The sequence below is a fragment of the Protopterus annectens genome, chromosome 12.part0, assembly GCF_019279795.1.
Source record: "Protopterus annectens isolate FY-2018-M chromosome 12.part0, PAN1.0, whole genome shotgun sequence".
Lineage (NCBI taxonomy): Eukaryota > Metazoa > Chordata > Ceratodontiformes > Protopteridae > Protopterus > Protopterus annectens.
The window spans coordinates 4,813,393-4,838,139 of NC_056746.1; the positions used below are offsets into that span (position 1 = coordinate 4,813,393).

Genomic DNA, 24,747 nt, shown 5'->3' on the forward strand with positions numbered 1-24,747 from the left:
CTTTCTGATTTGTGCCCTTCCATATAAAAACAAATCTACAAAAACGCACTTAGTGGGAAATCTTATCAAAACCTATAATAGTTGACATGATTGTGCATTCTCTTACCATGCCATCACCAAATTAGCAAACGCTGTCATTGCAGTGACCCCCATAGCCACTCCATTTGTCTGTTGGTAATATTTGCCATTAAAAATGAGATAGTTGGTAAGAAATAACTCTTAACTGTACAGAGTGTATTAGTCCACCCTGTGAGTTCAGTTAAAATTCACCAACGTAACCAAAAACTCATAAAACAAAAAACACAGCTGTCGAGGAGGTAGTTCCACACGTTTACTAATAAGTAGACTACAGTCTTGTATGTTATTTGTGCCATCTACTTATTAGTAAACGTGTGGCACTACCTCCTCGACAGCTGTGTTTTTTAGTTCAGTTAAAATGCTCTAAAATATTCCATGCTTATTATATAATAATAATAGATGTATATAAATGAACATACAGCCAAGGTGAACAATATATTGTACTCATTAAATGTGTACGTTCTTAATTTTTTTCAAAAAGTCCCAAGAATCCTTTACAAAGGATTTTGGTTTCATAACAAGTGGAGTCGGTACACTGTCTAAATATTTGTATCTGTAATTGATCCACTAGATGAAATCAGCCTGAAGGGAAGATTTACTCAGTCCTTATGGATTTTGGGTATTCTAAACAATACCCCCTACATTTGGACTGTCGTATAAAAAAAATCCTACATCTCTGAAGCTGTATATCCCTGTTCCAACAAATCCAGAAGAATGCAATTTATAGTGATCATGAATATGAAAGACAATTGTATCATTTAAATTGTTACTCAGCATATTTTCAATAACGTCACCGTATGCATGATTGTGCATTACTGCCATATCACCTCCTTGTCAGCTTTTATTAACGCAGATTTGTCCTACCTCTGAGTTTGTGTAATGCTTCATTCTCATCCTTAGTTAAGTTATAATAATTGAAAACCTGTTTGAAAGTTTAGAATAAAATTGTGATTCACTTGAATCTTAATGTTTGTAACACAGGAATAAGAGGGGATTAGACAAGGATGGCTTAGATATTTTTTTTTTCTTTTAAATCCTGCTAAGGATGAGCCGCATTCAGACTTCTAACATACAAATCTTAACATACAAGCAGAAACACAACAGAAATTCACAAACATTAATTCAAATGTACTAGACACTTATCTCAGTTCTCTCCCATAACATTTAACGGCACCCTAGAAAACATTAAGTAGGATCCCCTTAAAACACTCCCTATAGACAACGCAGTACATTTCAATTCTTCATTCCTTAATATTCTGAATACCCAAGCACCCCTCCGGTTAAAACGCATAAAATCCTTGCATGCCTCATGACTCATTAGAGCCACTAAAGTGAACATGGTCACCAGGGACAAAGCCTGGAAGCTTTGGCAAAAGCACAAAAAACCCTCTGACCTCATAACCTACAGACACATCCGCAACCAAGTAAAGCGTCAAATCATTAGGGATAGGAAAGAATACTATCATACCTTACAAAAGCAACATAAGTTTAACCCTAAACATTTCTGGAGCTCTATCAACAGACTTCTACACCCAGGGTCAGAGACTAATCCCTGTTTAGACCCTGACAAAAACCCTGAAGAAATTGCCACACTCTTCAACTCATATTTTATTGATGATGTAGCCAATCTCACTACCACCTTCCCTCCAACTACACCTAACCAACCCAAGCCATCAGCCACTAATAGCTCCCCTGGCCATTCTCCCAACTTCTATCTAGCCCCTATTCCCACAGCCGTAGTAAAGAAAATCCTTCTGAAATTAAAACTTTGCACAAATGGCCCTGATAGCCTGCCCCCAGAAATCCATACAAAAAGTTGCAGATTCCATTGCATACCCCATCAGCATACTACTTAACAGATCCATACAAGAGTTGTGTGTTCCTTCCATCTGGAAAAAAGCATTTATTCTCCCACTCCATAAAGGTGGAAACATAGATATCTCCAACTTTTGGCCCATTGCTGTCCTTTCTCCCACCTCAAAAGTCCTTGAGAAATGGATCCACAGCCAGCTCCTTACCTACCTACTTGACAACAACATACCATCTCCAACCCAACATAGCTTTAGACCAGGGCACAGTACCACTGCAGCTCTTAACTCCTCCTGCGACACTATCAATCAGGCTTGTGACACCAGAAATCTTGCCTCCTCTTTATTTCTTGACCTGTTCAAAGCCTTTGATACTATCTCTCATCCACTCCTTCTTAGAAAACTATCCAACACAGATATCTCTCCTTCTACTTTACACTGGTTTTCCAACTACCTGAGAGGCAACAAGCTACAAAATGACTAAACTCCTTCTCTCCTTTCCTTACCACCTCCACAGGTGTTCCCCAAGGGTCCATCTTAGGCCCACTACTTTTCAGCATTTTCATTAATGACTTCCATTCTTCTCTCAATCAAGGAACAGTCATCCAGTATGCAGACGACTCTATCATCATCTGTACTGCCAACTCCCCACACAAACTCCAACAACTCACGCAAGTAGCCCTCAACACCACTGAAACATGGCTGGCTAACAGCCATTTAGCATTAAATGCTGAAAAAAATAAACTCATGCTGTTTACCCCCAAGAAATCCTGCACCATAAGCAAAGACACTTTCACTATCCTCTCCCATGACAACACCTCCATAGAGGTTGTCACATATACCAAACTTCTTGGTGTTACTATAGATGAACACCTAACTTTCGACATGCATATCCACAGTAACATTAAAAAAGCACACCAGAAATTGGGCATGCTATATCGACACAAAACATTCCTCAGTTATTCTTCCAAACTAGCCCTTGCCGCCTCTTTTCTGCTCCCCTCTCTTCTCTATGGATCTTCTCTTTTCACCAGTGTTCAGGCCAGTCTTAAATCCAAACTACACTCATGCTACAACAAAGTAGCAAGACGTGTTACCAATAGTAAGCCCTCATCTCACCACTGTTCCTCTCTTAGACTTCTGAGCTGGCTAGAACTACCTCACCATCTCACGTATATTCAAGTAACTACTGCCCATAAACTAATACACAGCCATTCCAGTTGCTCATCCCTTTCTAACCTATTTATTCCATACCATCCTAACAGGCCCCTCCGATCAGAAAACCAGATGCTCCTACAGGTAGATAAACCCAACCTCTCTGCTGGACAATGGCGCCACTCATTTTCCACTGCTAAACTGTGGAACTCGCTCCCTCCCTCCCTCCCTTAGATCAATTAGTAATACGTGTATATTTAAAAAATCTTTGAAACATCACCTCTCCTCTCACTGGCAAATGCCCCTGTGCTAACACTTCACAACCCATAACCTGACTTCTGTCTCTCTCCTTCCTCTCCTCCCACCTTTACCTCCTTCCCCCTCCACCACCTTCAACTTTAACTTCTCCTGAACAATTAAACCCTCTCTATGCCCCTTAATATTTGATACCACTACTGACTCTACCTCAGTGGCAACTACTATATGGGACTGTCAGTCTAATCTGGAACAACTGTTGTATGGATTCTTATCAAATTGACCATACTGCACTGTGTCCTGAAGCTAAGGCAGTTTAATCCGTCATATAGGTTCATAGTTATGTACTAGGCTATCTGCCCAAGGGCATTTATAAGCCTAGCCAGAATGCGTTTGCTTTTGCCACCCCCTTAGATTAGTTCTCTGTGCCTCTGTCCAGCAGAGCCATTAGTTCCCTGCGCCACTGTCCAGCGGAGCCACTGCAGTGATCCCCAAGGTAAATTTTCTGTTTCACATCCACCCGTCAAGGTTTCTGTTGAAGAGTGTTAGTGAGGGGCTGTGCCTGATGTATATTGGAATCCTGTTCCAAAGCATGGGGAGTCTCTGGGATAGGAATCTATCCCTCCAGCATGTCCTATTTATCGTTGTGGTGAGATTTATATCTCTAGACGTGTAGCTCTCTGGGATTTGTTTGTTTTTTTTTTTTTTTTAGATGGAGCATGTCCAGTAATTCTGGGTTGGACATAGCCTTGTATATCAGGCAGAGATCACCTCTGAGTAAGCGGTATGCAACTGAGTACAGCTGGAGTTTCTTGAGTCGGGCTGCATAGGGCATCTGTTTGAGGCCAGTAATCCTCTTGGTGAGGTACTTTTGTGGTCTTTCCAGCTGTTGCAGATGTCTTGTAAGGTATATCCCAAATGGGGCATTGTATTCTATGATGGGTCTAATGAGTGATGAGTAGAGGCGCACAGTAACCTCTTTTGTTCTAGATGCGAACCCTTTTGTGATTAGGTGGTTTGATCCAAGTGTTTTTATTACTTTGAATGTATTGTATGCTTGCATGCTTTAGCAGTTTATCTGATATGTCTATTGTATTGACTTCTATCACCACTGTAAGCATAATATTGTTTTTAAGTTTCATCTCTGTGGAGCTTTTCTCCCCAGGCCTCCACTGAAAATGGGCACTCTTTGACCCAGTGGACCTTCCCAGTCAACAAATGCCATAAATAAGTAATAAATAAATAAATCTCAAGTCTTTCAAAGTATATGCAATGTCTACTCTTCTGGCAGGAATAAAAGTAAAACCTTTTGACAGAACACACAACCTCTGTATTATCAAATGTTTCAGTAGTGAGATTAAGTATAATGCTATTCTTAAAACATAAGTGTTAATTTGAGTCCGTTTATAACATAAACAAAGAGAGCTCATGTCTTCCTGTCCTCTGTCTTGGCCTCTTACTCGGCCCTGGAATTTGTGAGAGTTCTGATTCAAATGATGGTCTCTGCAGACTGATGATGGACTTTTGAGAGAGAAAAAAATAAGCTTTCAATCTCTGTTTTATTGTGTAATATTTCAATGTCCCTGTACTCACCAATTTCAAGGAATGTCTTTAGTTCCAGAAATTAAATCCTAAGGGACTTAAAAGCATATGCTAATGGTGTAGCCTTCCCATCCCCCTACAAATGCTAAGTTTATAGTACTTTCAAACAGACAGGTTTGTACCAGTTCATTTAATGAATGAGTTATCTGAATTTCCGAAACTTAGAAGTTAAGTGCAGCAAAGGATGATGAGTCTAAGGAAGGATTTAGAAGTACTGTCTAAGTGGACTTAAGGGTAGCAGTTACTTAGTGACCCTGATGAAATAACTTTTTGGGGGAGTGCAACAGATAGCAAGAGAAGGATGTGGGGATGTTGATCACACCTGAATTGAACCATTAGGAGAAGAGTGGGAGGTTGTTGGTTTCATTAACCAGAATGGTACTTTGTCCTTGGGTAATGAACTGATTCCAGTTTGCAGAGCATTGTTCAGACCACTCCTTGAGTACTGTGGAGCTTTGGAAGCCATACAAAGAAAGGCACATTGGGCTGCTGTAAGTAAGCTGGAGGAAAGTCAGTAGAAAGATCCACGGGATAAAGGAGTAAAGAATATGACCAGAGACAAAAGGAACTAAAGCTCATTTCACTTGTGACCAGAAGGGGCAAGGACATGTAGTACTGATGCATAAGATTGTGATTTCAAGGGATCATCCCAAACAAATGACGGAGGCAGGATGGAAAGGGTTTAGGAAGCAGTTTATAGGGACTAACTACTCTCTGGATCTCTAGTATGGCTTCACAGAGAGGGTTGTGTAGACTGGGTCTATATCAGAAGATCGAAGTTTCAAAACTTCGAATCTGATATGGTCGACACCATGTGATCGAAGTCTTGAAACTTCAAATCTTTTAACGGATATCTCCGTACAGCACAGTAAGAGAAGATTTCCCTTTTCTGCACTGTAGTGCGATCTCGGAGTTGGTATATTTAAGTTAAGTAGCGGGGGGTGTGGTGGGTGCAGGGAGGCTTGCCCTCCCCCCGCGTAGAGCATTTAAATGGTTTGTTTTTGTAGGGTGTGTTTTATTACATTTTTGATGTTTCAAGACTTCGATTATATGGTGTCGACCATATCAGATTCAAAGTTTTGAAACTTCGATCATGTAATATAGACCTGTGTAGACGGTTTGAAAGGTAATAGACAAGAAGCCTGCGGAGGCCTTCAAAAGGCATGCAGTAGATGCAAAAAGTAAAAGGAAAATGTGGAGATAGGTAGAATGTTAAGTGTACTTAACAGAGCAAGCTTGATAGACTGGCTGTCTTTTTCTCTACATGTAAGCAAATAGGTTGTATTGAACAGGTGTGTTTGAGGCAGGGTGAACGAATCGTAAACCTTTATTAACAAATCAACCACAATTGTGCACCTATTTTATGTGAGAAGGTTGATGGATGTTACTTATGTTATTATTTTTGCCAACAATAAGAAAAACAGAACTTTATCATAATTCTTCCAGTACTGTGTAACACCCTTCATCCCACAAGGACTCTGGTTCACAATTTACCTTTATAAGGAAATTTAAGGCGAGGTGAAGCCAATTTTGTTAATTGTGGTCTTTAGCCTGTCGCTTCTTCCCCGCTGACTATAGTATCCAACCAAGGGGTCCATTTATCCTTCAGGCCATTTCTATTCCCACCAACTGCTAACAGTGATTCCTGCATATAGATCTGGGACATGCTTTTATTTTCCTAGTCTGGGAGTGGTCCCTTTTCTTTCAGTTATATATTATGGCGCTCTGTGTTGCCAGTAGTAATGATCCCTGTAGTGCTCTAAGTCTTTTTCCAATCATCCGTATCTGGTATATCCAAAAAGTACATTGTTAGTAAGCTGTCACTTCTTTGGTCATAACATCTATACTGCATCACCTAACAATGTCCTAACCTCCATAAATCTTTGGACATTCCCAGAGTGGTCATCCAGGATCCTGCTGTTTTACGTTCCTAAACCTTCAACTGCCATCTGATCCTGGATCATTTAACTCATAAGTGAGGGTGTATGAAAATGTGTGCATACGTTTCCACCCAAAAATATGGAATTTCAGTTGTGCAGTAGCTTCTTCTTTTGCTGTGTATATTCCTCTCCATTTCAGCAGTGGGTTCTACTTTGTCTCCCATGCTTCTTCAAATCTTTTGTCTGACATACTTTTTAATCTCTTTCATCATTCTGTATTTGTGGAATACTCTCTTGTTAGGCATTTAGTCTGATTTTTGTATCCTTAACAGATAGTTCTCTCAAAGTGATTTGTCTACTGTATTTGTCTTAACTTTTTACACATATAGATGCTAAAATCTTCTATAAAGTAAACACTCACCTGATTTAGGTTGAAATTTGATTTTAAACCTGTCTTGTGTAATAAACATCTGGGCTTCTTCCAGTTGCTGCTAGTGTTTATTTTCTGCATACTTCCTTAGCCATTTTAAAATTTGCTCTCTTTTCCACTTCAAATGCACTCGCCTTAAACAGAGAAATTTTGATTTTATACCTCACTGTATCCACATAATCTATCACCCAGCTTAGTGCTTCTCTAATGTCTTTCCAAAGTCCATTAGCCATGTAGTTTGCTTGCTGTCAGAATATGATCGATCTCTAAACCTTAAAAGCAGGGATCCCAGGTCTATACCTCTTGTTTTTTTTTCACCAAATTAATTCCAGATTGTAAGTAACTTGCGTTGCGATGCCTTCCAGTATGACCATAAATCAAGAACTGTCGGACCACCCTGGTTTCATTTTATTAACATGTCTTGGGCTTCTCTTGGTTTTGATTGACCGCATAAAAAAAATCAACATTAAGCATCTGAAAATGAATTTACTGAGATCTGAAGGAAGGAAGTGGCCTGGAAACTCTAAAGCATTAATGTGAGGACATATACCTTTAAGGCTTGTGTTTTGTGGCCCAACTGTAGTTCATGCAACTTGTTTATTTGACGTTTGTTGACCAGGATAGTCTCACTGAGCTAATACCCTTTTTCAGCAGAGCCTTGCAGAGAAAAGCTCCACAATCTTGTATAGTAGTTTAACAGATTAGTACATATGTAGAGAGCACATATCTCCTTAAGAAAAAAAGAGTTGCATCATAAGGTTACACATTACATCACTAGGTTATACAGATGATCAGTTTGTACTATTGAATACACATATTGTCAAATGCAGTTTGTCAAAATATTTTAGAGGATACATTCCTGTGTACAACAAGAAAACAAATGGTTCATTTGGACAAAACTGTTTAAGGAGAGGTGAGACAAGTGTCCTGAGTATAATAGTCACTTTGTCAACAGGCTCAGTAGTAGTGTTTTGGATACTATAAAGAAGTAAAGTAGCAAGTTTGTTCTGGCAGTGACCCGAGCATAATAAAACACCTGGTCATCAGATTTTGTAGAACTATTTAAGTACCATAGAAGTGCTGTCTGTCTGATATAGGTATTGTAGTCAGGGGTGATATTAAGCTTAAGAAGAAGTTTAAGGAAGTAGTGAGGGGTAAAGAAGTTTAGAGAGAAAAGATGAGAGGGTAAGGGAGGAGCCATAAGTGATTCTAAGGTGTTGAAGTTGTGAAAGGGGTGTTATCAGAGTGAAGGATGGAAGATATATGGTGGATGATGATACTCTTAAGAGGTTCAAGGAGGATGTTTACAGTGTTAACAAATCAAGCACTCAACAGCTATCTGCTTTGTTTGAAAATGTTAACCTGAGTCCGGCACTCTTGATGCGAGTTTAGCCCTCAAATAAGAAATGGAGGTACACTGAAATATTTGCAGATACCTGTAATACAAGCTATGGGTTGGGGATTAGTTTATAAAGACAGCTTGTATCTTATGTACTTTGACTTTATAACCAAAAATTTTACCAAAGCCAGTAGTATCTGAAAAAGAATATCTAAATGGTCTTCTGGTTTAGTGAAGTAAATTTGTAACTTGTCTGCATGTAGAGCTTTTTTAGTTTCCATGGTGTCCAGTGTAATTACAGCTATCTCTAACTCCCTCAACCATTTAGCTAGAAGTTCCAGGCATAGTGCAGTCAGAGTTGAAAAAGGGCACCCTTATCTGGCATTCAAACTAATATTGAAACAAGGCATTAATTCCACACTAACTTTAATAGTTAAGTGAATCCCTTGGTGTAGAGATATATCTGTGCATGTGTGTGCGTTTCATATTCTGCATCAGCTTTATTAAACCTTTTGGAAATAAAAATATCTGTATTACTTTAAACAAATATTGCCAATTTACTGTCACACACCTTTTCATCAACAAGGTTTATCGCCATCACCTGTTGCTTGATTTGATTGGCTTGTATGATTAGCAGTGTTTTTATCACATTATTGAAGGGTTGCATACCCTTTATCAAAGCACATTGATCTTTATTTTTAGGTTGTGACATTAACTTCACTAAACTACATGCAAAAATTGACAAATATTTTGTAATCCTGTTTCAAAACTGAGATAGGTCTATATGATCTGGTCAAAGGTGGGTCTTTATCTGTTTCAGACTAGTTGAAATCTCATCTGTTTTCCATGAAGAGCATGGGGTATGTGATTTAAGGACTTCATTCAGTAGGGCCAAAGGTTTAGTATGTATTAAATCTCCCCCATTCAAGTTTTGTTCCAATAGAATTACGTTGGGACCTGGATTTTTTTTTTTTTTTTTTTTTTGCCAGTTTACTAAGTCCCACCCTGAATTCCTCTACAGTAATGAGTTTCAACAGTCTCTGACCTTGGTCACTGGGTATCATAAGGCAATCCACATTATCCAGGTAATGGCCTAATAGACCACTTAAGTCCAAATACTCTTGTTGTGCCGAGTGCAAATCTTGAAAAAATGACAACTATACAAGATACTCCATGGGGATAGCTGCAGTTATATTACTATTGTTGTCCTTTATCCCAAAGACCCATCAATCCATTTTACACTGCCTCATCTTTGGAGGTCAGTTCTACTGGAATCTTAAGAGTTTCCCAGAAAATGTTTTAAATTTGTTTTATATTTAAATCCCTTTCCTTTTCCAGAATATTGCTCACTTACAGCTGTGCTTCCCTAATGCCCACCTCCAAACCTTCTAGTTCTCCAGGCCTGATGATTTTGTATGTCTTTCACCGCCCCCTCCACGTATCTAATTGAATCATATGTTTATATCTTTCCCCCTTGTGTATTGTTGAACTAGTTTCCAGTTATATTTTATAATGTCCCATTTCACTGCTAGTTGAGCCCCAGTTCATTCTTCTTTACTGAAGGATTGTTCAGTAATACCTTGCCACTATTCCTGAAATGTAAAAGAAATGCCATATAATGTGATAGTGTTCAATCTCGCCGTTTGTTCTTACACATGGGGTTCGGAGCCGATCCTCGGCTCCGTGCCGGCCTCTTGCAAGCTCTGCATCGAGAAGAAGCTCGAGACAATCTAATACCCACAATCCCCCTCTGCCTTTACCTCAGATCTAGTTTGCCGCTGCTGCATTCGCATCGTTGGGAGCTAGCTCGAGGGTTTTCTAAGCTAAGATATAACTTTTTGTTGTATTTTATTGAGAATTTTATTTAACTTAATATTGTCAGTATTACCTTGTGTGATTGTGTTGTGGTTCCGTAGTTCTTTGGTACCGTTAACCCTTTATCGGTATTTTTGTACCGGGGCCTACACCCTTTCCATATACTACTATATTGAGTCAAATTTACCTGATTGTGACTAACCGGATTTGACATTTACCTGATTGTGACATTTACCTGATTGTGACTATTTTTCCCGGATTTGACTGTGTATTTGTTTCTAGACTTGTTTATTACCTACAATGTCTGAGAAGGCAAAGTCTGGTTTCAAGCGTTGTCAGTGTGGCCAAAAATGTCGGTCACTGACAACCATAGTTCCTGTGTCTACTGCCTTGGCCCTCTCCACTTACAAGAGGATTGCTCCATTTGTCACTCTTTCAGTGGGAGGGTCATGACAGATAGGCGAGGAAACTAATGGACAGGGTCTTTGAAACCAGCTTTCCAAGAGGCTTTGGATGCTTCTGACCAGGCATCAAGTCCTCTAAGGAATCGAAGACATCGGAGCCCAAGTCATCGGCTCCGAGCTCTTCTTCAAAGGTTAGATCACCGGTTCCACAGACTTCAGGGCCGAGTGTTCAACTGGTGTCGGTTCCTGAGCCTCGAGTCTTGGAACCGTGATGGAGCTCCCTCCTTCGCCATATTGAGGTCGGCTCCGTCTTCGGTTCCTTCGACCCGTTCCTCCTCTAAACTTTCGGATGTCGATGTGGATCGTGTGGTGCAGAAGCTGCTGGAGCATTCGCCCTCTCTAAACTTATTTCGGTTTCCACCCAGCTGGTGTCGAAACTTGAAGGCCTTCCTGTATCTCCATCCATTCCTCCTCCGAGACCGATTCAGTCTTTGGAGCCGGAAGAGGCTGATCTGCTGATTGTGGAGCCCTCGGTCCAGAACCGCCCTTTCTCGGTCTGTTCCTCACCTCGACTCCGTCGGACCCGTACCGGAGTCTCGGAGCCGACGGTCTGTTCTTGGTTCGGGGCCGAGTCGAACCGATGTGTCGGTTCCGACTCTCCCCTCGGGCCTCGCACGGATCGATTCGCTCCGTCCTCGGGTCGATGCCTTCGTGCCCGTGTCGGGATTCTTCCCATTTCTTCGAGCCGGAGATTCTTCGATGCGGGACCCGGGAGCGCTCGACCTGATGAGGAAGGTGTTGTCTACCCAGACAACCACATCAGTGGAAGCAGTTTCTCCTCCCCATAAAGGGCCTTTGTCTTCATCTGCACCCACGGCCACATCCAAGCATCGGGCACCAGTGTCTCAGCCACCCCTGGAGGGTGCCCCCTCTTCCTCCGAGGCTTCTTCGGATGCTCCCCACTAGGAAGTCCCTAGGAAGAGACTGTGTAAGAGGAGACACTTGGATTCTCCACAAGAATCCATAACATCTGATACTGACTTAGATGAGTCAGAAGGGTCCCCTAAGTCACCTTCAGAAGATGTCTCTTTTTCAGACATTTTGGAGATCCTGAAACAGAGAGGTGACTGGCAGTCCCTTCCCCCTTCTGAGGATGAGTCAGTTCTGCTGAAGGCATTTGGTGCTCGCCCTTCCTCCTCCTGGGTCACTCCGCCCTTCGACGAACTAATGGAACTTATTGCTCGAACGGCGTGGGAGGCTCCTGACACAGTGGAACCTGTTCCTAGGAAACCGAACAAGTACATCACAGCACCTCAGGATAAGTCCTACCTTACTAAAGGAGTTCCAGTAGACGCTATGGTGGTGGCTGCAGCCACGAAAAGGAGATGTCGGAGTCGTCTTCGTCGGTCCATCCGCCTAATAAAGATTCTAGGACGATGGATAGATATGGGAAGCGCATTTTTAGTTCAGCGGCTTTTTCCATGCGGTCCCTGAACTATTTGACCCATTTTACACGCCTGCAGAGGGATCTAGTCAAAGAGTTGGGAGATACCCTCCAGGGTTCTACAGATGCAGCTGTCTCTGAGAAAGTGACAGCAACTTAATACCCTAACATCGATTGTTAACTCGTCCATGAGGCTGATTTCACGCAGCGAAGGTTCGAGTAGGGCAGCAGCTTCAGCGATTGCTCTTCGTAGACAATCCTGGATGCCTATGCTCCTTTGGAAGCCTTCAAGTCTTCCTTTACAAACGCCCCATTTGACGGTGCCACTCTTTTGGCCCCAAGGTAAAGGAGACCCTTACCCGGTGTGAACAAGAGGGAAAGACTCTGTCTGCTGTCGGAGTCCGTTTTCCACCCCAACCAGAACGCACCCCAAAGGGCAACGCGGTGGGAAAATGTGGTTTCGAAACAAAATCAAGGGTCTTTCCGGCACACAGGGTGATGCCCCTCTAGAGGCAGAGGAGGGGCAGAGGTGGAAGACGCCGCCCTGGCGGCAGAGGGGTCCGCAACATCAAGGTGACAGGGATACACTCCTGGTAAACCTTTCCAGCACTCCTGAGAGGAGGCCCGACTGTCCTGCTCTGGAGGCAGTCGGGGGTCGCTTAGCCTTTTACCCTCAGGCCTGGCAAGAGATAACTACAGACAATTGGGTAAAAAGCGTAGTTACCAGAGGTTACACCATACCCTTTCTATCCTATCCCATTCCAAAGAAAAGACTCCCAGATGTACCGCCCCATCTGCGAGAGCCAGCAGCTTTAGAAATTTCAAAGTTGTTAGACAAAAGAGTCATCCAGCCAGTCCCAGCGGACCAGCAAGGATTCGGGACTTACTCAAGGTTCTTTCTAGTTCCAAAGAAAACAGGGGACTGGAGGCCCATTCTAGACCTGAGTTACCTCAATACTTTCGTCAAGAAAGAAAAGTTCCGAATGGTCACGCTTCAGTCGATCCTTCCATTTCTACAGAAGGACGAGTGGATGTGCTCAATAGATCTAGAGGATGCATACTACCACATCAAAATGGCCAGGGCATCCAGAGATCATTTGCGCCGGCTGGGAGCCAGTCACTTTCAATTTCGAGCCCTGCCCTTTGGTCTGACCTCAGCCCCCAGGGTCTTCACCAAATGCATGGCAGTGGTAGCGTCTCACTTGAGACGTCAGGGATTCCAGGTTTTTCCGTATCTGGACGACTGGCTCCTTTCAGCCACCACCCGGCCAACTACTGCAGGCCAGAGACTATGTTCTTCAACTGTGTGTTCACCTAGGGATCTCCGTAAATTTCGAAAATCCTTACTTCAGCCATCACAAAATATCTTGTTCATAGGAGCAGAGTTAAACACACGGCAATTAATTCTGAGGCTTCCCCCAGAAAGGATAGTATCACTGCAGACTCACATACGTCTTCTACTCTTGTCAAGGAAATCTCCTGCAAAACTAGTTCTGAAGGTGTTGGGCCTCATGTCAGCCTCCCTTATTGCAATTCCCCTGGGAAGGCTGCACATGAGAGTTCTACAATGGCTACTGTTTGCTCAATGGTCATTTCAACAGCTACCTCTAACACACGAGATTCTCATAACAAAGACTTGCAAAACAGACCTAAACTGGTGGCTTCAAATGTGCAACCTTTCCCAGGGGAGGCCGTTTGTGCTACCCACGCCCACAGTTACGTTGACCACGGACGCTTCCCTGATAGGGTGGGGGGGCATCTTTCAGGGACAGACAGTCCAAGGCGAATGGACCAATTTGGAGTACAATCTGCACATCAATGTTCTAGAGTTGAGGGCAGTGTTTCTAGCGTTGCAACACTTTGCTCCCCTTCTTCCTCTAGGGACTATTGCAGTTCAGACGGACAACATGTCGGTAGTCTGGTACATAAACAAACAAGGGGGAACCAGGTCCTATCAACTATGCAGAGAGGCCATGAGAATTTGGCAGTGGGCAGAGTCCACGGTCGCTTTCTAATAGCAACGCACATCCGGGGTCATCCAACGCCATAGCCGACAAGCTGAGCAGAGCAATTCTGCTACCGCACGAGTGGTCTCTGAAACAGTCAGTGGCGAAAAGGATTTTTCGCATGGGGCCAGCCTTCCTGCGACCTGTTTGCGTCTCCAATGAACGCCAAATGCAGGAGCTACTTTGCCCTATTACCCTCCAGGGAAGTCCCCAGGGACGACTGGTTTACGATTGGCCCCGGGACTCCTGTACGCATTTCCTCCATTTCCTCTGATACAAATTTCTCCAGAAAGCCAGGAACCTTCACAGGACGATAATTCTCATTGCTCCATTCTGGCCTCACAAATTTGGTTTCCTCCCTGAAAATTCACTGCATTCGGGGACCCTGGATTCTGGACCCAGAGCCGGATCTGTTGACTCACTCGTCAGGGGTTCCCCATCCCGCTCCTGTCACTCCATCTAGCAGCTTGGCTGCTCCAATTCCCAACTTAGCCAGGTCTGATCTCTTGTCACCAGCAGTCCAGAATATATTAGTGGCTTCGCATAAGGCTTCCACTACTAAAACATATACTAGCAAATGGAAACGGTTTGTATTCTGGGCTAATACACACCACGTTGATCCCTTTACAGCTCCTTTGAATAAGATTTTAGAGTTCTTGACAGACTTATTTCATCAGGGTGCTTCTCCTGCTACTCTAAGAGTTCAATTGGCTGCCATTTCAATTTCCATGTGGAAGAGTGTGGAGCTCCTATCATGGCTCACAGACTTTGTAAAGCCTTCTTAAAAGGAGTTTTTCATATTAGACCTCGGTCAGATCTCCTACGCCACCTTGGAGTCTAAACTTGTTACTATCTAAATTAATGTTGCCCCCCTTTGAACCTGCCTCTTCTTGCCCATTAAAATTTTTGTCCTGGAAAACTCTTTTTCTGGTAGCCATTACTTCTGCTAGACGAGTGTCTGAACTTCAGGCTCTCTCCATCAAGCACCCTTATCTAATCTTTCACTCTGACAGAGTTTCTCTTCGTACTAATTCATCCTTCCTCCCTAAAGTGTGTTCTATTAACAACATTAATCAGTCCATTGAATTACCCACTTTTTTCAAAAACCACTCCAACAAAATGGAGTATATGTTGCACAAATTGGATGTTCACAGACAGCTAAGGTTTTATTTGGATAGAACAAAAGATCACAGGAAAACAGATCAACTCTTTGTGGCTTTTGCTGATAGCAGGAAAGGACTTGCAGTTACCAAAAGAACTCTTTCAAAGTGGTTAACTGATTGTATAATCTATGTATACGATTCTGCAAATCAACCCCTTCTAAACAAACCCAAGGGACATTCCACAAGATCAATATCTACGACTTTGGCTCATGCAGCTCGCCTACCTCTGGATGCTATTTCAGCGGCTGCTACCTGGTCTAAGCCACATACATTTATTTCTCATTATAAAGTAGATAAGGTTTCTAGGGACAGAGCAACCTTTGGTTCCACTGTGCTCAAGAACGACCTCCCGTGAGTTCCTCAGGATTTAGGAGCTAGGGACGCTACCCATGTGTAAGAACAAACGGCGAGATTGAACACTATCACATATAGAAGTTATGTACTTACCATAACGTTCCATGTGGAGTGTTCATCTCGCCTTTGTTCTTACAGTCCCACCCTCCCACCCTTAGGAAGAACGTTCTTTGATGCCTGGCCAGAAGCATTTTTGCTTCTGTCTTTATTCTCTGTACATAGTTGGTATACACATATACTTATATGTGTCTGTTTATGTATGTATAGATGTATAGCATGAATGTGCTGTTATGTAGATTGGTTTGCTTGCAAACTAGATCTGAGGTAAAGGCAGAGGGGGATTGTGGGTATTAGATTGTCTCGAGCTTCTTCTCGATGCAGAGCTTGCAAGAGGCCGGCACGGAGCCGAGGATCGGCTCCGAACCCATGTGTAAGAACAAAGGCGAGATGAACACTCCACATGGAACGTTATGGTAAGTACATAACTTCTATTTTATGTCAATATAAGACTACCTTTATAGCCTGGAGAATAAAATGTGGAGCAGTTGTGTCTAGGACTGCCTGCAGGCCAGATATCCCCCAGCTCCTCCAGTGTAGTTAATGAGGCAGTGTGTTTCTCTATAGTGATAAGTCGTAAATGTCCTGGGATCGTTGTTTACATCTTGACAGCTTGTTACCAAATTAGTCTGCTGCCCCTGTCAGCAGCCCCTCTCGAAAAGCTAGTAACTTGATAATCTCCTAAACTCCTCTCTAAAAAGCTGCGAAAGTAACCACTCTGGACTCATAAATCCCTTTAGATGCATTGTACATTCCTATATCAATCCTTCATCCTTTCCCGCAATTGAAAGGGATTTAGTGAGTAGGATAGCCATGTCCCTGTTTTTATAACTGGGGCACGAGGAGGAGAGCACTAGTTGGAACCCATAATTCATTAAGCTATCCTGCTCAATCTTTTCTGTATGCGGCTCGAGAATTTTAAAGTTGACTCTTGGCAGTCCAGTGATCAGTATGCTCTTGACAGATGAACTTTCCTTTGTGCTTCACCCACATTTACAGAAGTCACATTTAGTGGTGACTAGAGTCCACGCTAGTTTCACAGGGTCGCCCCTTTGTTCCATCATCTCCCCAAGCCACAGTGACCACGGAGGCTTCCCAGCTGGGGAAGAGGGAGCATTTTATAACTTTTGGCTTAAAGTATTAACTTCTTTGCATGAGGATTTAGCCATGAGCAAGAACTGTTTATATGCACACACCGCACTGGTAACAACAGGATAAACAATGCTCTTAAGAGTAAACCTGCAAGCTACCCTAAAAATTATAGACCAATAACTTGTCTTCCAACGATGTATAAACTATACACTGGAATTGACGCTGACAGAGTTTATAGTCATTTAGAAGAAAACTCAATTATGGCAGTAGAACAGAAGGGCAATAAAAGAAAGCCATATGAAACAAAGGATCATTTGTTGTTAAAGTTATAGTGGAGAACTGTAAGAAGGGGAAGAATCTAAGTATGGCATGGAATGACTACAAAAAAAGCCTTTGATAGCATCCCACATTCATGGATAAAAGAGTGCTTAAAAATGTATAAAATACACCCTACACTGATTGAATACATTACAGTAACCATGAAACAGTGGCAGACCACTTTGCAATTAAGCCATGATAAAGGACAGATTGTCATCTCAGGGATAAAAATTCAAAGTGGGGTTTTCCAGGGTGACTGTCACCGTTGCTATTTTGCCTTGTCATTAATCCATTAAGCTGTTTACTTAGCAGCTTAGGCCATGGCTACAATTTGGCTTCTAGAAAATAAAGTCTAATGACTTCTCATCTTCTCTTTGTCAATGATTTAAAACTGTATAGCTTGTCAGATGAGGAACTGAAAGCACAGCTGCAGGTTGTCAAAAGTTTTTCAGATGATATTGGAATGTCATTTGGTCTTGATAAAAGTGCAAAAGCAACCTTTAAAAAAGGAAAACTGCAGCAGCAGAAAAACATCAGTTTGGGACAAGAATGTGATGTAAACAAACTTGAGCAAGCGGGAGTATATAAATACTTGGGAACTGATGAAGGATCAGCAATAAAACATGAACAAATGTGAATAAAGCTCAGTAAGGAGTACTTTAGAAGACTTAAATTAATCCTGAAAACAGCATTGACATCTAGGAACAAGATCCAAGCCATAAATCAATTTGCTCTTCCTGTCCTAACTTACAGTTTTGGAGTGATTGACTGGCCCCAAAAAGTGTTGGATAGATTAGATATTAAAACAAGAAGGATGTTTCATGCTTACCAAATGATTTATAAAAATCAGTGTATACCAAGATTATATATTCCCCGCTCCGAGGGAGGGATGGGCCTCCTTGAAATTGATTACATGTAGAGATCTGTAATCGTGGGACTCCACACATCTGCTGACCTCACAGGATCCAAATGTAGTGAGTTTTGAAACCTGAGGAGAATAAATCTAAGATGACATCTCTGCTTAATTTAGCAGAAGCATGTTGACGTCAAGCAGGAATGGAAATTAAACCAGAAGTAGATAAAAAAACAGCCAACAACTGAATGTGCTAAAAAACGAAAGAAGGAATATAAGGTGAATGACCAGATGAGAAGGCAAGCAATGTGGAAAAACATAGATATAGTTGTAAGCGTAGAAAACTTCTGGAAGAGCCTCATGTTGATCAAGAATGAACACAGGAATGGTTAAGGAAAGGTGACTTCACATCAAGAAATGAAAGGTTAATATTGGCAGCCTAAGATAGTGGGCTACGTACGCGCTGGTTAACAAAGTCCATTGAACATGTGGGAGAAACAGACATATGTACGTTTTGTAAAACCGAATTGGAAACAGTCACACACCTTGTTGCTGTTTGCGACACACTAATGGCAGAGGGACTGTATACTGAAAGGCATAGTAATGTGGCAAGACTGTTACACTGGAGATAGTGCAAACATTATGGTATCGAAGTGGCTGAAAAACACTGGAAACATGAGCCACAAAGAATCATAGAAAATTATGTTTATATTACATGGGATCACCCAATACCAACAGTTCAAAAGATAGATGCTAGAAAACCGGGTGTAGTGCTCCAAGAAAAGAAGACAGAAGTGGCATTGATCTTTGAAATTGCCATACTTAGTGACTACAGTGTCTTGCATACAGAGAGAGAGACAGTCCTAAAATACCAGGATCTGCAGGCAGAAACGAGAACCATGTGGAAGAAAGATACCCAGACCGTTCTAATAGTAGTAGGGGCAACTGGTCTTATAAAAAAGAATTTGCAGTCGTATTTAGATATGTTACCAATTCATGTAACATTGTACGAGCTGCAGAAGGAGTAATTACAGGGCACATTGCAGGTGCTGCGAAGAGCACATTTGGCTAACGGAGTGAAACAATACTAATTTCATGAACTTTAATCGTACTTTAACTTAGGAATGGGGTCCATTCCCCCCGTCATGGTATTAGAAACCCAAAAGACTTGGAGAAATTATAATTGAGAGACCTTGAGGGTTTGGCAGTGGTTGATGTCTTTCCACCACTTTTTAATAGCAAAGTACATCCCGAAGAAGTCTAGGGTGTTTGCAGATAAACTGCACAGGTCCATTTTTCTTGTCTTCTCTCTCTCAATCCAGCAGTAGCATAACAGGTCTTCAACTACTGAGGCCGACCTTGCTGTGTGACCTTTTTGACCCCCACCTTCAATCCAACACCAAATGCAGCAGTCATTTCGCCCTGATCCCCTGAGAAGGGGAGTCCCAGAGAGACTCTGTGGTCCACAGTTGGCCTGGGCTTCCTCATATTCATATTCTCCTACTTCTCTTGTACAAAAATTCCTGTGGAAAGCTATGTGGAGCAAGGCAAGGGTGATCCTCATTGCCCCCTTTTGCCATTGACAAGTGTGGTTTCATTACTGGCCTCATCTGATTTGCCTTCTGTTGGTGCTGGACTCATTTCTGGACCTTCTTTCTCTCCTGGGCAGAATGTCTCAGTTGGACATCACAGCCCTCAAGTTAACCACCTGATTTCACACACTTCCTATGATGGTTAGCAATTCAGACTCTCCTCACATGTCTTGCATATCTTAACGTATTCACAGAAACCCTGTACCAGAAAAGTCTATAAAAGTCAGTGGAAATGATTTTCTATTTTGGCATCTAGCAGGGCTATAGATCCTTTTTCTTCTCCTCTCCCTGCTGTTAGAGTTTCTGGCTGGTCTTTTTCATGATGAAGCTAGTAACTGTGCCATCAAAGGCCATTTGGCTTGATTCTTCTTGGCACTCCTAATACTCTTTCTGCTAGGGCAATTGCTCTTTCTACAGCATGTTTTTCCAGGGTACCTATTTATGACATTGTGCAGCAGCTGCTTGGTCAAATGTACATACCTTTGTATCTCACTAAAATTGGGCTTGCAGTTTAGGTTCAGAGTATCTTTTGGTTCAGCATTCCTTCAGAATATCCTTCCATAAGACCATCCAAGTTTTAGAGATGCTGTGAACTCTGTCCCATCAGTTGAGAATGGAAGAAAGAGACAACATATACAGAAGTTATGTACTTACCGTAATTATAGATTTCACTTTCATAATTTGTTTCTGGAGTGACTGCACTAATCTCACTGCTTGTCATTTTGCAGCCATGGTCTGCATACCAGGTGTACCTTTATGCACAATCTGAATTCTTTCTTTGTGGGAGTATAGATATCCTTTAGCTTAGTAAAATAGCAAACTCAATCCAAGGTAATTCAGTACACGGAGAAGGGTTATAGGTAAAGGAAGTAGCTTGAGATTGGATCCAGAAATCTGTAGAGTGGATGATATTTGATCCATTTAGATCTGTAGACCCATCAGTTGAGGATGGAAGCAGACAACATTGATCTATCATTATGGTAAGTACATAACTCATTTTCTTCAAGATCTTCAGAACTGGCCAGTCTTGCCAACAGCTGCGTGAAGCAAAATGGGGTCTTAAAGTGAACAAGCCAATTCATCAATTACTAGGACTTCATTGTCTGTGGTAACCTGCTCAGACAGGCCATAGGGATACAGATCGGTTAAATCTTTGTGGTGGTAGCTCGAATTGGTGTTTTGCAAGAGTGGAAGGAAGTTTAGCAGAAGTTTCAGTGGTCTGTTAAGTCGTCTCTCTCTCTTTTATTTTACTATCACATATAAACTGCATATGCCAAGTCTGTTAGAAGAAAAGGCTGTTCACACATGAAGGAATTAAATGTAGATATTAACATTTGATTTTCTTAACTTTTGCAGTGAATAAGGTGCTGATGAAGCGGTGTTCATTAAAGAATGTCGGATGAACTACAGATGGTTGAGGTGACCCTGTGAGGTCATTATTAGTAAGAGGACTAGTGTAGTACCTTTGCTTATTGCTGTACTGAGCGAGTCTAGCTGAAGTGCTAATTTGCTGCAGGGGAGGGTATGTCAGTGATGTCGTCTAGCTGCGTTTTGTTGTTTGCCCACCACTGAAGATTAACATCACATATTTGAAGTCATCTTTTACCTGGTTTACAGTGGACTTAAGATCCCTAACTGCATCAGTGGTTGGATGAGGGGATTGTAATTGACAGGTGCTGCTTGCGAGTTTGATGCCCACTGATTAGACTGTTACAGGAGATCCTTTTAAGATAAGTCTATAAAATTGGGAAGAGTGGGATATGACTTCAACATGAATGTCATGCAGTGAGTCATAGTACATGTTCCTCCAGTATTGTTTCAAGTCTGAAATTGTTGAAAAAATGCTAGATTAAATTGATGCTTGTTCGGAGAACATTGTTTGGTTTTAGTCAGTATTGTGAAATAGCACAAGTACTCAGGTTGACAGTATTTGTTTCTAATACTGCCTCTGTTGAAGTATTTTTAGATATGTTGTAGATGTATCAGCCTTTATAGATTCATATGCAAGTACTAGTCTAGCTGCCCTCATGAGCCTTTTAAAGCCTCACCAATTTCCCTTTCAGAGGTGATGCCATCTTGATGCGTCAAGGGGGTCTGCACTGTGTTCTTAGTACCCAGCATAATTTGAGACTAAAAGAATTCTTTAGGAAGCTTCTCATTCAAAGGTGTAATGTTGCTTGAAAATCAGATATCCTTTGTCTGAATCATATGTATGAAAATGTTCATTATAGTGTAATTTTGGTGAATGATTTCTGAGTAGAAAATTGTTTATAATGCATGTAGAATGTTAGAGAAATGTTAAGGTTACTCACAAGTCTTTAAAAAAAACTTTTTCTGTATTCTTTAAAGGCACCATCCCAAATGAAGATTCTGGTATAGTAAATGGACCAGTGCAGATGGTGAACGTGAAATCACTCTATAGGAATTCATGCTTCAGTGAAGATCAGATGGCCAAACCAATAAAAGCATTCACAGCTGATTTTGTTAGACAACTTTTAATTGGCCTCCCAACACAAGCACTTGGTTTGACTCTCTGCAGTTTCATCAGTGCCCTAGGTGTAGATATCATTGCTCAAGTAGAAGCAAAAGACTTTGGTGCAGAAAGCAAAGTTTCTGTTGATGACTTGTGTAAAAAGGCAGTGGAGCATAATATTCAGACTGGAAGATTTTCACAACTAGTCATGAACAGAGCTACCGTCCTGGCCAGTTCATATGATAATGCTTGGAAGAAACAGGACTTGTTACGTAGACTGGAAACCAACAAAGCTTCCTGTAAATCCAGCCTCCAACGAGTGCAGTTACAGATTGCCATGTTTCAGGTAAAGTAACTGAAAGGGCTTGCATCTCGAGACTATTCTTTGGTGCATTTCATGTTGTGACATAAACTTCAGTGATAAAAATGGCTTATTATCCCCTATGCATCACAAAATTAATTGATTTTCCTTTGAGGAATGAAAATATTGGCAGCCTAAGTAGTGTATTCTTTTAGGCTTTTTGTTTTGCTTTCATTAACTGCTTTTCAGAACTCGAAGACCTTATATGATTGAGAATTGTTTGCAAAAAATTTTCTTCACGCATGCTAGCCCCTTTTAGATAGCTTCTGCATACATGCATGAAAAAATCTGTAGCCAGCACTGCCAATAAGTAGAGCTGCCATGTTAAGGATGTATTGTGGCAGTCATAAGCGTTTCATTTTCATCCATGAAATGGGTAGTGCTGTGTTATCTAAGAGCAGCCATTCCAGATCTTAATCTGATGGACCCACTGCAAGTAGGGTTTATGTCTGGGAATTCCACTTTATTATGTCTTGCACAGTAACTGTTTCTCATTGAGATTGTGCTTGGCTGTGCGCTCTTTGAGCTATCTCTGCTTTCCTGCTGTGTGATTACATTGTGCGTATACTTTAGTTCTTTATAGCTGCTTTACACTCCAAGTCTTCTCCTTTGAATGTCATTAGAAAGTGCCCACATTCAACACCTGAAATCATAGGTTATACTAGTGCTTGTACTGTTATCAGAGCACCACGACCATCAGTCGTTACATCTAGTGTCAGTGGCAGGTGCCCAAAGGACTCGTCACCATACCTCTCAGTCTGCAAGCATTAGAAATCATAGCACCAGCCTTTAAATGTCAGAAAGAGGAGCACTTTCTTTTCTTCACAGTAAGCTTTTGTATTATAGATCCTGTATAGTTAGTGATACGAATCTTTATATGGGCTTTGTTTATGTAATTAGTAATGTGTACTCATAAGTAGTTTCAACTTTGAGGAGCATCATAACTAGGTGGAACTAGGCTAAAACTGAGGACCAAAAGCCTAGCACTGTGCCGAAATCTTAGTTGAGAGGTATGCCCATCACCTCTTCTTTTATGTTCTCCTGAGAAGACTCTGGTATTAGAGTTGAAGTTAAAATCTCCCTCACTTAGTTGGGATCTAGTCCCGTGGTCTTTTCCTGTCATCTTCCGAAGAGTGCTCCATTAGTATTCATTGAGGGTTTACAGATTGATCTGTCAGTGTCTGTCCTTCAGTTCATTTTAGTTTTGCATATACACAAAGCATCTTTCACAAGCTGCAGCCCCTTCTACTAAGGCTGCATGCCTCCATCACATCCCTTTATTCGTGAATTGGTCTATTGCTGTGACATCTGCTGCCATATGACTAATTTCCTTGATTCTTGGGTACAGCTGTCTCCAGAACATCATCAGAAAGATGTTTTCCTTGTAAACTAGTAGAGTCTGAAGTTTTCAATTGTCTGCCTTTGAACATTTATTGTACACAGATCATCTTTGAGTGCTTTTCTCCTGAGGACCCTTCCATAGGTAGGTGCTGTGGATTATTTCCTTAAAGTAATCCATTCTTTGCCCTTCATCCTATAAGGTATCTTGGTAATTTTTTCTGCTGTAGGTTGAAGGCTAAGACTTGAATTATGTTTGTAACCTGTGGTCAGAAATGGGATTTTTGAGATTTAGGGACATGTGGTCTTTAGCCCTTCAACCCCTAAACAGGCAAACGTGTCTGTCTCTGTTGCCCCCTCTCTCTACCATGATGTACATGAGTGTAAAGTACCTTATGGGAGTATTCCATCATTTCCTTCATCCAGCATTCATTTCCGAGATCCCTGCATTTAGTTTGCTTTCTTTTTAATACAAATTCAGTTTGAGTAGGTTGTAATGGTGAGTAGATTTATTCTTTTGACCCTCTATCCCATCGCTATTTAAAATGTTTATCTCACATAACTCATTTATAGTTTTCATTAGTAGATCAGGCTTTAGAAAATGGCATCCAACATTGGGGACCCTCCAATGTAGGGCCTCCTAAGTTACCTTAAGGCCCCTCTTAAGTTCATTCTCAGTACCAGTCACAGTGTGGCAAGTTAATCCTAAAACTTCTGCACTTTTGGTTGTGCAGTTCCTGAGCTGGCTCACACCATGTTGACCTGCACTGATTGCATTACTGCACCTGCATCCTTAGGTTACCAGTTCTTTTCTTCCATTCCCAAATTTAGATCTTAGGCTTGACTAGGAGAAAAGTACCCATGTTTGAGTAGTAGTAGTTCTGCAGAGCTTCCTTATAGCAATCAATTTTAGTGGACGATCCACACCTT

At 41.7% G+C, this 24,747-nt stretch overlaps 1 protein-coding gene across 1 annotated transcript in view; it reads left to right on the top strand.

Annotated features, from left to right (window-relative positions):
* Nucleotides 1-24,747, top strand: part of LOC122817306 (serine/threonine-protein kinase SMG1-like) — a gene marked incomplete in the record, with an annotated part of 2,898,779 nt that overhangs the window by 2,488,799 nt on the left and 385,233 nt on the right. Inside the window, 1 exon segment of the mRNA XM_044090530.1 lies at nucleotides 21,995-22,464. Within this exon segment, the coding sequence (XP_043946465.1) occupies nucleotides 21,995-22,464 (470 nt within the window).